At 36.4% G+C, this 13,456-nt stretch overlaps 1 protein-coding gene across 1 annotated transcript; it reads left to right on the forward strand.

Moving 5' to 3' along the window:
* Nucleotides 1-5,389: 5,389 nt before the first annotated feature.
* LOC131618987 (uncharacterized) lies at nt 5,390-12,223 on the forward strand. Its single transcript, XM_058890136.1, has 7 exons — nt 5,390-5,495; nt 10,959-11,095; nt 11,199-11,390; nt 11,477-11,587; nt 11,687-11,768; nt 11,861-11,956; nt 12,042-12,223. The coding sequence occupies exons 2-7, from the start codon at nt 10,983-10,985 to the stop codon at nt 12,144-12,146; spliced, it is 699 nt and encodes a 232-aa protein (XP_058746119.1). The 5' UTR covers nt 5,390-5,495; nt 10,959-10,982; the 3' UTR covers nt 12,147-12,223.
* Nucleotides 12,224-13,456: the final 1,233 nt, after the last annotated feature.

The raw sequence follows: 13,456 nt of genomic DNA on the forward strand, positions 1-13,456 counted from the left end.
TTTTGAAATCTCAGATAAACGAGCGTAAGGTACACACTTTGTTCAAACAGTTACTTGTATTTTGCTTACAAATAATCTAACCAATCAAACCTATTCTTTTTCCGCCTTAGCGCAAATCTAAAACCTTTTCACAAAGAACATGTTTATACATTCTATCACAATACAAATAAACACTTAAGCCTCCCATGCACGAGCATACAAGCAACATTTAACTGCTAGAATATGATACAAGCATATCCATTCTACTGCAATACAAACCAACCCTTAAGCCTCCCACACGCGAGCACACAAGCAATATTTAACTGCTAGAATACGATCTAAACATTGTTCATTAAAATCAACTAACACGTAGTTCTTTTCTACTAAGAACTACGCAGTCTTGAGTTCTTCATTGCACCAGAGGATACGTAGGAGCGAGATCCAATATTTCGTCAGACACCTTAATAAAAAAACTATTTTTTAGTCTTCTGCTTCTTTTTACAATAATGCATAATAATCAGAAGGAAACGAATAACATCAGTCTAACATTCTTTCACAAAACTAAATAAATGGTTCTCGTTGAATACATGGATGTGAAGAGTGTTAATACATTCCCCTTGCATAACTGACTCCTGAATCCTAATTTGGTTACGACGACCATTTTTTTTCTTTTTAGAGTTTTATCTATAATTTTCCTTTCCTTTTAAAATAAATAAACTTCGGTGACAACTCTGTTGTATTTTGAGTGTTCCTTACCCTTGAAGATTTTTCACACCGCGACAAATGCTATTAAAGCTCCTGCTATTATAGGCTGAATACCTATAATAACATTTCTAAGGGCGAGTAAAAGTGCCACTTAAAATTGCGCTTATCCAAAAGCATTATTATAGCTCTTATTTTAAGATTGAAATTAATAGGCCTTTAATAACACTTTGTATAAAAACACTACTGTACACATGAAATTTTTTTAGCACTTTCTTAAAAAGGGCTACTAAAAGTCTCTTTTTATTTTTCTTTTTAACATATGAAAGATTTTTGTTGACTCAATAATAAAGTAAAATCAACACATTTATTTTTCTCTAAATGTGAATGTCAATAATATTTCATACAATATATATATATATATATATATATATATATATATATATATATATATATATATATATATATATATATATATAAAACGTAGAAGTCTTCAAAAGTAAATAAGAGAGTCCCAAAATTTTAGACTTTCATGCATATTTATTTTTGTCTACTCTTGATCTTCTCTTATCTATTTATCCAATTGGTATTTCTGCTATGAGCCTATGTTTTTTTATTGTGTAAGCAAGATATATTAGATGGAGAACTAAGGGTTCTCAAAATCTGTTACACAAGATAACGAGATAAACTCGACAAGAAGACATTACAAATCAATTGACCCTACGATAGAAAAAACAACAGATCCTTACAAAAATCGTAGAAGTTGCAATTGGGGTAAGTAATCTCCCCCATGAAAGACCATCTCCATACAAACGTCTTAATAGTCCAAACCGTATTAAGAACGCTCCAAGAGTCATTCCGGAAAATAATATCGTTTCTAACTAACCAAATGAACCAAGTAATAGCCATTCAAATGCAACTTTGTCTTCCCTCCTTCATTTTCATGTTTTTACAAAAGTTGTAACACAACATGAAACTCCCTTTAGGGTCTTCCTCTGTTACATCCGACATACCAATCCACTTCGCTATATCCATCCAAATTAACTTTACAATAGAACACTTGAAAAAAGTATGTTCCATAGTTTCGAGAGCCAAATCACAAAAAACACATTTGACCGTATCATCCAAAAAAATAATACCTCTAGTCTTCAATAGATCCTTTGTTGATAACCTGTTAATCATAAACCTCCATCCAAAAGCTTTTGTCTTAAACGGGACAACCATCCTCCAAACTAGATTTAGAGCTTCATCATTCCTATTAGATGGACCAAAAGGACAGAAAAATCAAGCATAATAATTATAAAAAGATTTTACAGTAAACATGTCACTAGTACCTATCTCCCAAGCCACCAATCGCGACCACCAAGATTGCAGCTGGCCGCAACAATTTTCGACCGAAGCTGCCAGGAAATAGACTGCTGTGCAGCGCTGGCAGCAGCATTATCAGTGATTCCGAAGCTCCCCCATTGCCATATTCCACCGTCCATCACCCCATACTCGCAACAAATACATTATTTAGTCGAGACGCCGCAAAGAGCGAAGAAAAGGTCTCTTTTAACGAAGAACCAATAAGCCACTTAGCGTGCCAAAAAGAAGTAGTGAACCCTTTTTCAACCTTGAATTTGCAATTGTTGACAATGGCATCCTTGGATGGATTCTTCCCTAAAGAAAGAATATCCTTCCACCATTAAGATTGAGAAGATCGAAGAGGGATGATATCTCCGCCATTGGTCACTTGTAAACAAATATCACCATACCTAGCACATAAAAGATTGTACCATATAGAATTCGATCCTTGAAGAATCCTCCACCTCCATTTGTCTAGGAGAGCAACATTAAAATCATCAATCTTCTTCACTCCTAACCCTCCTTTTTCTATCGGAAGGCAAACATCATTCCACCTCACCCAATGTATCTTTCTACTTTCATCCGAACCTCCCCACAAAAATCTACTTTGAAGTTTAGTGAGCTCTTTAACTATCTTCACCGGCATCCTAAAGAATGACATCGTGAAAATGGATAGCGAGCAAAAAATAGACTTTAAGAGAGTAATTCTCCCTCCGAAATTGAGATAACGGTTTTTCCAACTCATGAGACGCTTCTTGACTTTCTCCAAAATCGGGTTCCAAGTCGAAATCCTCCTAGGATTCGAACCCACAAGAATACCAAGGAAAGTGAAGACTTTTCCTTCCACCTTACAAGATAAAAGAGATGATGCCGCTTCAAGCAAATTGTTGGTATTGGTAATTCAAAGGCTGAATAATGACATTTTTTTTATGAATTATAGTTGTCAGGTCAAATCAGGCAGCTAACTAGGATCTGCTTACTCATATTTTTGAAGGATAGAAAAACACTTAGAAAGGGGGGGGGGGGTTGAATAAGTGTAACTTCAGAAACTTAGAAGATAAAAACAATGAACACAATTATTTTTATCCTGGTTCGTTGTTAACCAAACTACTCCAGTCCACCCCCTTAGATTGATTTACCTCAACTAAGGATTTAATCCACTAATCCAACTGATTACAATGGTTTTCCACTTAGATAACCTCTAAGTCTTCTAGAGTCTACAGATCACAACTTGATCAGTCTAGGAACCTTTTACAATCAATGTAAAAATAACGTTTACAAGAGTATAAATTTGCTTCTAATAAAGCTGTAATCACAACTATGATATTTCTCTTAATTTCTAAACTTAACACTCACTAAAATATTACAAGAGTTTGTGAGGTTGAAGATGAAGTTCGTAAGCTTTTGAATTTGACAGCATTTCAGTATATTTACACAAGTATTCTTGTTTGCTTCTGATCAGAACTTCTATTTATAGGTGTTGAGAGGAAATGACCGTTGGGAGCATTTAATGCTTTGCGTGAATAGTACAATGCTGCATTTAATGTTTCACACTTTTGTCAACTACCTCGAGCCTTGATTTTGCTGCTTTTACTGACTTTGCCTTTTGTAGCTTCTAACGTTCCTTTTGTCAGTCAGAGATTAGACGTTTCATCGTTTCATCTTGTACTTTCTTCTGGACTCAGATTTTGTAGATAACAACGTTTGAATATCAGAGTCAACAGCTATGGTGCAAAGCATCTTCTGTCATCTGACTTTGAAGAGCTGTGAGCGTGATACCATCAGAGCTTCAGAGCTTCTGCTTCTGACTTCATTCTTCTGATGCTTTACAGTTCATGTTCTGATTCTGCTTGACCATCTTCTGATGTCTTGCCAGAGCATGTTCTGATGAAGCCATCCAGAACCTTCTGAGTCAGTTGCTTCAGAGCGCTGCTTTGTGCATACTCTTTATATATTTCCTAAAATGGAAAATGCAAAGGATTAGAGTACCACATTATCTTATACAAAATTCATATATAAAGTTATCATCAAAACACAAAATATTGATCAGAACAATTCTTGTTGTAACAATTTTAAGGAGTCTTGCTAATCATAGTGGTGATTAGGAGTAGGTCATAACAAAGTTTGAGTTTATGACAAGACGGGAATGTCATAACAAAGTAATGAACTCATTTAATGTCGTTGTAGAAAGTTCACGCAAATAATGACCTGAAACTGACCCAGAAACCTTGACCCTAAATATAATTTGAATAAATGGAATAGTAAAATGTCAATGTATGTGTCGGTATTTATACGTGTCAGACACCGTGCACACCTTCAATCTAAAGTGTTAGCTTTGCATAAGATTTAAGCTCATATTATACCCTTAAAAATAATTTATGTGATAAATGAAATTTTTCCTTTATGGCCATCTATGGTGAAATTCTTGGCTGTTTCTATTAGATGATCCTAAATTCTTTTTAAGCTAGTAAACTGTTTCGCCTATTTGACAATGACTGTTATGAAGGTTCTTAACTATAAGAAATATAAAAACTATAGAAATGCGATCTTTAGTCTGAATTCTACCTTACCACTATATCCAAAATTTCTGAGTAAGATACATGTTTCCTGACATTCCAAACATTTCCATCAAAAGGCACGAACGCAATGAATCGAACATTAATTGGCTTTTCACGCGCTAGCTCAATAAAGTCACAAATTCCATTGTTGTTGGATCCATGCATTACAACACAATTGACCTAGAATGCAACAGAAACATACAAACACATTCAAACGTATCAATCAGCAATATGTGAATGCCTTTATGAGTTAGTCAACAGGGAAGCTCCTGATATGGAGGTGAATCCACTACGCCAAATTTGGCTTTTAGCAGCACCCCTACGAAAGCGCTTTTAGGAAAAGCGCTGGCATAGGCTTCGCTAAAGACAAAATTAAAAAACACGCTAAAAAAGCGCTCTAATAGTGGGGGGGTATGAAAGCGCTTTTAAGAAGCGCTCTGGTAGGGGGGGGTTATGAGAGCGCTTTTCAAAAGCGCTCTGGTAGGGGGGGGTACGAAAGCGCTTTACAAAAGCGCTCTGGTAGGTGGGGGGAACGTGGGGGGAACGAAAGCGCTTTTCAAAAGCGCTCTGGTAGGGGTGTTTAATGAGAGCGCTTTTTGTCAAAAGCGCTGGTATAGCCCAGGCTATGAGAGCGCTTTCCAGAAGCGCTTTAGTAGCCTTATTACTAAAATTAAAACCAAAAACACGCTTCTACTGTTTCTCACTTTCTCTCTTTCTTTTTCTCTCTCCACGCGAACCAGAAACCCCACCCCTCACCGTCGTCGGTCCTCCGTCAACCTTATCGGTCCTCCGTCAACCTTATCGGTCCTCCGTCCACCACCATCGCGCGAACTTCTTCTCCTCCGTCCACCACCATCGTTTCGTCTCCGTCTCTTCTCCTCTGGTAGCAACTTGCTTTGCGCCACCCAGGTATCACACTTCTCATAGCTTTTAACAAAACCCTAGATGTATCAATGTATCCTTGTGATTCTGAATTTGATGGAATGCTCTTTTCTTAAGGCCTTTGATATATATATATATATATATATATATATATATATATATACATAATATTTCTGTTAGCAATTGCCTAGTTCCAGAAACGTGTGATTTTAGGTGATAGGGTTTGTTCCAGAAACTTCTAAGTGATAGGGTTTTGAGTTCTGTTGAACTGTGAAATGGTGGCTGTTGGATTGTTTGGGGTCTGCTTGTATGGTTTTCACAAAATATAAATTTAACCTCTTCTTATCTTTTGAGTTCTGTTCCATAGAGAGGCTCTTATTCTTAATTTGTGGTCTCCATTTATGTCCTTAGCCTCTTCTTATCTTAGTACAATTGAAATTGTGAGTCTCTTGTTATCTTAGTAGAATTGAAATTGTGAGTAAAGTTTCTTGACTGTTGTATAAGATAGTGGAGGAGGTGCAATATTTCTCTACCAATGATGATATATGTAGTGGATTTTGAGGCATGTCGGTATATACATACGTGTAAAGTTATATAACTAGCTAGTGGCATAACCGATGCCCATCATATATTTGGGCATAAAACTGAATATAAATTAAATGATATAAAAATGAATATATAATAGTATCAGTATGAACATAATTAAAAATGAAACATCTCATGAAACAGAGACCAGCACTAAAATCATACCATTCCCTCCATATGCCATAAAACTCACATTACAGACAGTTTTTCATTCATTAGAATTCACATGAAGTTATCCTACAATATTTCTTAATTTAGTGAAAAGGTAGTTACTACGAAGTTTCTAAGAAATAGCGCAGTTTCTAACTGTTACTACGAACTATTTGATGAATACATATCTGGAAGTTTGAGATGGACAATACTGCACCAAACAGTATTATGCATATATATAAACTATATAATATATAATATATATTATATATTATATACTTTTATTTATATATAATAACAACAACAATAACCCTAGCTAGTACATACATAGCTATATAGATTTTGGAATTTGATAAAATATATATTATATACTTTTATTTAACTGCATCATGAGCTATTCACCCATTCTTATTATAATCATACATTGAATTGAATTTCTTGTATAGGTCTGACTGGATTGATAACTTTGGATCTCTTTGGAGCTCGTATCATTGACTCTGGTACTACATATTTAGGAGTATGTACACACATCAAACTATTGTTGATTTCCTTTGTTCAATCGATTTTGTCTTGGTGGTTACTAACTTTGTGAATTTGCTATAGGGGTAACTTGTGTATAGTGAAAGTTTGATCGTTTCCCAGCCTAGTTCGACGTTTGGCGTTTTCTTGAGTTCGGTAACATCCGAGGTAAATTTCTTTCTCAAATTACTGGTATTATGATGAATTTGTCTGAAATTGTGTGATTATATATGTTACGTTTTATTGCTTCGGATTCATTCCGTTTATACTTTGCGTTTTGACAGAAACACATTAGTTTTATGTGTTTAGAGAGTTAATATAGGAGGTACTTACTAACTTTGTGAATTGAATTCGCCATAGGGGTTACTTGTGAAGAGTGGAAGTTTGACCGTTGTTGTTTAGCTTAATTAAGACATGGATAAGACATGGATGAATTCAAACCGATTGTCGAAAGAGTACGAGAAAGGGGTATGGGAATTTGTTGAGTTTGCGGTTGCGAACTCCAAAGACCCGCTTCGAATGCCGTGTCCTTGCTTGGGTTGCTGTTATGCCGGGGGTAAGGTTAACGGGAATCAGTTGGGATCTCATTTACTACGGTTTGGAATTGATAGAACTTATACATGTTGGACAATGCATGGTGAGAAAAGTACCGGGAATGCTGGGTCGAGGTGTAATAGGAAGTATGCTTCAAACGACGATTGCACAGACACATACGATTGTGATCGTGTCGAAGAGATTGCAGAAGCGCTGGAAGAAGATCTAGCGGATTGTCCCAAAATGTTTGAGAGGTTGGTAAGCGATGCAGAGAAACCGTTGTATGATGGTTGTTCAAAATTCACAAGATTGTCTGCGGTGTTAAAGTTGTACAACTTAAAGGCGGACAATGGATGGTCGGATAAAAGTTTCACAGAGTTATTAGCCCTTATGAAAGATATGCTACCAGAGGATAATGTTCTTCCCAATCGAACGTATGAAGCCAAAAAGATGTTGTCTTCTATTGGAATGAGCTATGATAAGATACACGCATGTCCAAACGATTGCGTTTTGTTTCGAAACGAGTATGCAGCGTTGAATGAGTGTCCTAAATGTGGTGCCCCTCGATATAAGAAAAAGTTGTCTCCTGCTAAAGTCTTATGGTATTTTCCTATAATTCCGAGATTTAGACGCATGTATCGTAGTGAGACCGATTCAAGACACTTGACTTGGCATGCAGATGAAAGAATTATTGATGGAAAGTTGCGACATCCGGCAGACTCACCACAATGGAGTAAAGTTGATACTGAATATCCTGAATTTGGAAAAGAAGCAAGAAACCTTCGGTTGTCATTGTCTACTGATGGAATGAACCTGCATGGTATTCAAAGTATCTCGCATAGCACATGGCCTGTGATTCTTATGATTTATAACTTACCTCCGTGGCTATGTATGAAGCTAAACAAGTGTTCTATGTCAATGATCCGACAAGTACGAAATGGTCTATAGTGCTTTTATCTAACAAAATAGTTGATGAAAAAATTGAAGATCAAGGTGATATTGGTGTTGGCATTGAATCTTGTACAAGAAACGATCAAAATGAGAATGAATCTTGTATTAGAAATGATCATAATGAGGGTATTTGGATCAATCCAACCGTCCGCATTGTTAAGAGACGCGTAGTACACAAACCTACCAAGAAAAGATAGAGACGTTAGTGATAAAGGTAATAGTATACATAGTCCGACTAATTTGTTTTATTCAATTTGGTGCATATTCTCGTTTTGTACATAACTTTTGAACCATGTATCCGCTTGTTGACTTCTTTACATGTAACTATACTATTTTGACGATTCCGGAGCTGCTCATGCACTTATATTTACATTTCGGGACTATTTTTTTATCGGTTTTGCTTCTGCCCGTAATCAAAAGTCGGGCTTAGGGTCTGAATTTCGGAAAACCGACTTTGTTTTTGAGTCCGTGGCGACGTTTTACCATAGCCATGTAAATTTCGTTCAATTCCGATAACTTTCTTTTTTTACGCTTATTTTGATTTGTACCGATTTCGTTTCCGATTTACTTGTACATGCATGGTTTGACTTCCATTTGACTTGTATAGATTGTTAGCTTATTAATAGTGTACTAATGTGCTTTAGTTTGTTTGATACAGGTTCAATGGCTTCAGATAGAGATGCTCCACCTGAAAACCCACCTGAAAACTTACAAGAAAACTCACAAGAAAGAGTTGCTTCGGATACAAATGCTCCACCTGATACTGAAGCAAAAGAGGTTGCACGAGGCATCACTATTATGAGGGATATCATACGACATAGAGACCAAGGATTAGTATACCGATTGGAATGGAATTCTGATAAACAACCAATTGGTCCTAATTCTGCAAAGTTGACAAGTTATATTGGTACACTTGTCCGTATGCATATTCCAGTCTCCATAGCTACCTGGAAATCGAAGACGAAAAATTTAGAATTGGAGGAGAAAAAACAAGCGATTTGGGAAGAGCTTCAGGTATATATCATATATGGTTAATTGTTGTTATTATCTTGACGATAAATTGTTTAAATTATTTATACTAACACACTATGCGTACGTTTTTTTGCAGAGGACTTTTGAGATACCAGATGAACGTAAAAGCTACATACTTAGTTTGGCCGGCAAGAGATATAGAGGGTGGAAAAGTTTTTTGACAAACACCTATCTTAAGGATAAAGATGGAAAATTTCTTGAAGATGCACCGGGACGGCCAACAAAGTATGCGACCTTCATTGATGAAGCAGATTGGGCTGAGTTTGTAAAGCAAAGAGATGAAGCTTTTCAGAAAAAGAGTGCCACGAATAGGGAGAGAGCATCCAAACCCGCGTATCCATACAAAAAAGGGCGTTTGGGATATGCACGCTTAGAGGATAAAATTGTAAGTAAATAGAAATTCGATTCAATTAATTGTCTACATGTGCATGTTTTAATTGACGATTTTATCGTTTGTGTCAATGCATAGTTGGAGGAGACTAAAAGTGAGGAAGCTTCACTTCCTGTACATGTGTTGTGGAAGGAAGCTCGTGTGGGCAAGAATCACGCTGTCGATCCCGATGTTCAGAGAGTTTATACTGAATGTGTAAGTATAATACTGTGTCTTTAATTAAATCAAATGTTTTTTAATATATAAATGACTTTTTATCTCCACTAATAATTATTTAAATGTAAATGAATTACAGGAGACCTTGTCGCAATCGGCATCCACCGGTGAGGAGAGCGTACTTAGTAGAGTACTAGATGCTCCCGAGTATCCCGGTCGGGTGAGGGGTAAGGGTCATGGTGTGACTCCAACCTCTTTTTATAAGAGTTCTAGGAGAAGATCAAATCTTACCAATGAAGAAGTGTTGCAAAAGTTGCAGGAATTGCAAGCACAGGTCTCTGAATTGCAAAGAGATAAAGATATGTATATGAGAGAAAAGTGCAACACTTCATCGGTGAGAGAAACTAGTGATAAGGCTAGTATCAACTATCAAAAGAAATTTCCCGAGGTAATTATAAGTTTTTTTCCTTACAAACTGTTCTATTTTATTAATGATAATGACTTTATATTTACTTTTGGTTTAGGGCATTTCATCTTGCCAACTATACTTATCGGAACCGAATTATCGACTAGTTGGCAAGGGAAAAGTGCACAACACTTCGGGAGATTTACTTCACCACAGACCGCTCCCGGATGGACACCTGAAAGTATCGGTGGATGTTGTATTAGATCGTGATGCGATTCTACCGGTACCTGACATGGTCTCAGAGACGACATTGCTGCGAGATGCAATAGGATCGTTTGTTGCATGGCCCTCGGAGCTCATTACCATTAGTGATGAGGTAAATTGAAAACGATTATGAATCATTTAGTTTTCGAATGTCAATTCTAAACCGTTTATTAATTATGTTTTACATTTTATTTTTAGACTGCTCCTATAAAACCCGCAATTAAGGGTAAAGGGATTTTACAGGAGGAGGAGTCTGTTGCATCGCTAAAAGAGGTACATTTAAAGTGTTAATATATAATCTGAATCAAAATATGCATGATTTTATATTTTACCTAACTTATATGATTTTTAGGCATCCGCTCGGGAGTCACAACAAGTGACGCAGCAGGTTCGTAGCGTACCACCCAGTGGTCCTCCGAAGCAAGCGGCAAGAAAAGGCGGTGCTTTTGTGCCTCGATACCGGGCGACACTCGCAACAATGGTTGATATGTCCAATATGAAGGATGGTGCTTTACGGGAAATCGATATGGATGAAAGTGTCTTCGGTATTGAGTTCAAGTCACATATTACAATTGACGACTTGCAAGAGATTTTTGACCAGGATCAACTAGGCGTCAGTAATATGCAATCATACATCCGGTAATATTCACTCATCCGATATATTATTTAATTAGTCCCACAATATAATTTATTTACACTTTTCAATAAAAAGAATCTAATGTTTATTATGTTTTTATTTAAGGTTGTTGTATGACAGAGTGTTGCGCGGGACTGCATTGTCTAACAGATTCCGGTTCGTGTCTTCCGCCCATTGCAGCGGAATGGAAATTGTTTCGGATCCGGAATCTGTTAGACAGCGCTTAGTCGATAGATTCATGTCCACCGGCAATACAGAATGTCTGCATCTTTGGGCGTATAATACCCGACCAGTAGGGTTAGTTTCTCATTCTTTATTCATCTAATCTCTGTTTCTTTAGTGTATAGCAATATTTTCATATAACCTATTGTTTTAATTTATAGAGCACACTGGTTGCTGCTTGCTATCAACCCGATAAGGGAAGTCGTGTATTATCTGAATTCGGTAAAGGGTGAATGGACCAATTATCCGGCCATGAAGGAAATCGTTGATTTGTAAGTGGGATCGTTCTAAATATATATTCGTGTATATTTATATATTTACTTATTTGTGGGATTGATCTAAACATATGCTTTTATATATTTGTTAATTAGATCAATACAAGTATTCCGTAGTCAACGGGACGCACAGGTATCCCGGACTAAATCAAACAACATCACCTGGATCGAAGTGCAGGTACATTACTTTTCACAAATTTGCTTATAATATTTATGCTACTTGGTAAAACAAGACAACTTATATAGAATCTTATTTGTTTTTCTATGTAGTGTCCGATACAGCGTAACAGTTCAGACTGCGGATACTTTGTATTGAGGTTTATGAAAGAAATCATTCAGGCGAATCAATTAGAGATTCCTCCCACGGTATAAAGTTATAACTTAAGATAATTTCATATAATTTATTACATTTACCTAAATATATTATTCATATTATGTTTTTGTTTTATAGTACCTTGACGAATTCCGTGCTGCTGGGTACTCGAAGCTAAAGTTAGAAGAAATCAAAGAGGAATTGTGTCAATTTTATATTAAGCAATTTTTCATGCAGATTTGAACTATAATATTGTTGATTTTGTAATGATGTATATATATAATTTTGTAATGATGTATATATATAATTTTGGATATTATAATGGTATATATTAGTATATATATTGTCTTACTGATGGCTGAAATAATATAGTCGAAAATATATTACAGGTCGAAAATATATTACAGGTCGAAAATATTACAGGTCGAAAACATTACAGGTCGACTGGGAGGATTAAATTATAGGCTGCACATAAAAATACCTCATTTAGCAACTACAGCGCTTCTAAAAAGCGCTCTTAAAGGTCCACATACTAGAGCGCTTCTTAGTAAAAGCGCTGGCAAAGACCAGTAAAAAAGCAAAAAAAACTAAAAAATTACGCAGCATACAAAAGCGCTTTGGGAAAAGCGCTCTGGTAGGCCCCCCTATGAGAGCGCTTTGTCTGGAAAAAGCGCTCTCATAGGGGGGCCTACCAGAGCGCTTTTCCAAAAGCGCTTTTGTATGCTGCGTAATTTTTTAATTTTTTTTGCTTTTTTACTGGTCTTTGCCAGCGCTTTTACTAAGAAGCGCTCTTAAAGGGGGGTCTACCAGAGCGCTTTTTCCAGGAAAGCGCTCTTATAGGGGGTCCTACCAGAGCGCTTTTTCCAGGAAAGCGCTCTTAAAGGGGGGGTCTACCAGAGCGCTTTTAAAAGTGCTTTCGTAGCCTACGCCAGCGCTGGCTTTGGCAGCGCTTTAAAGCGCTGTTAAAGGCCAAAAAAAGCGCTGTGAAAGCCCTTGTACGGCGTAGTGATCCAATGTTGTCTATCGCAGATCACAATAAATAAGCATGCAATACTGATATAGCTGCTATTTTATAGTAACATTTTGCACTAAAGAATATATGGCAGAAAAATAATGATTTGTTCAGATTCCGCTTCACTATAATTGGTATTTGAAAACATTATGTACTAAAGTATAGTATCCCAAACAATTGTGATTTTTTTCAAATTCCTCTGCATTATAGTGGAACTATTTAACAATACTATGTTGACCAAGTGAAAAACGTGCAAAACATAAAGAAATAGGATCAAACATATACCTTAACCGGATTATAGCGAAGATCTACAACGACATTAATTGAATCTATTACTTTGTTATGCCCTTTCTGTCTCGTCATAAACTCAAAATTTGTAGGATCTCAAAACTCTAAGATCTGCTTACTCATTTTGGGATGGAGAACGTTCTTTTTATTTCAATGACGTTGTAGCAAAACTGTAGATTTTTTAGTGTAGGATTAGGAGTAGGTCACTGAATAAGTGTTTTAGGGTTTGAAGGAGCTGACATAGAAAATCGAT

This window comes from Vicia villosa, linkage group LG1, assembly GCF_029867415.1.
Source record: "Vicia villosa cultivar HV-30 ecotype Madison, WI linkage group LG1, Vvil1.0, whole genome shotgun sequence".
In the NCBI taxonomy this organism is placed as follows: domain Eukaryota; kingdom Viridiplantae; phylum Streptophyta; class Magnoliopsida; order Fabales; family Fabaceae; genus Vicia; species Vicia villosa.

Coding starts and splice junctions, on each gene's coding strand:
- LOC131618987 (XM_058890136.1), top strand. CDS start 10,983: ATGGATGAAAGTGTCTTCGGTATTGAGTTCAAGTCACATATTACAATT. Junction 11,391..11,476: donor TATAATACCCGACCAGTAGG/GTTAGTTTCTCA, acceptor TTTAATTTATAG/AGCACACTGGTTGCTGCTTG. Junction 11,957..12,041: donor AATTAGAGATTCCTCCCACG/GTATAAAGTTAT, acceptor TTTGTTTTATAG/TACCTTGACGAATTCCGTGC.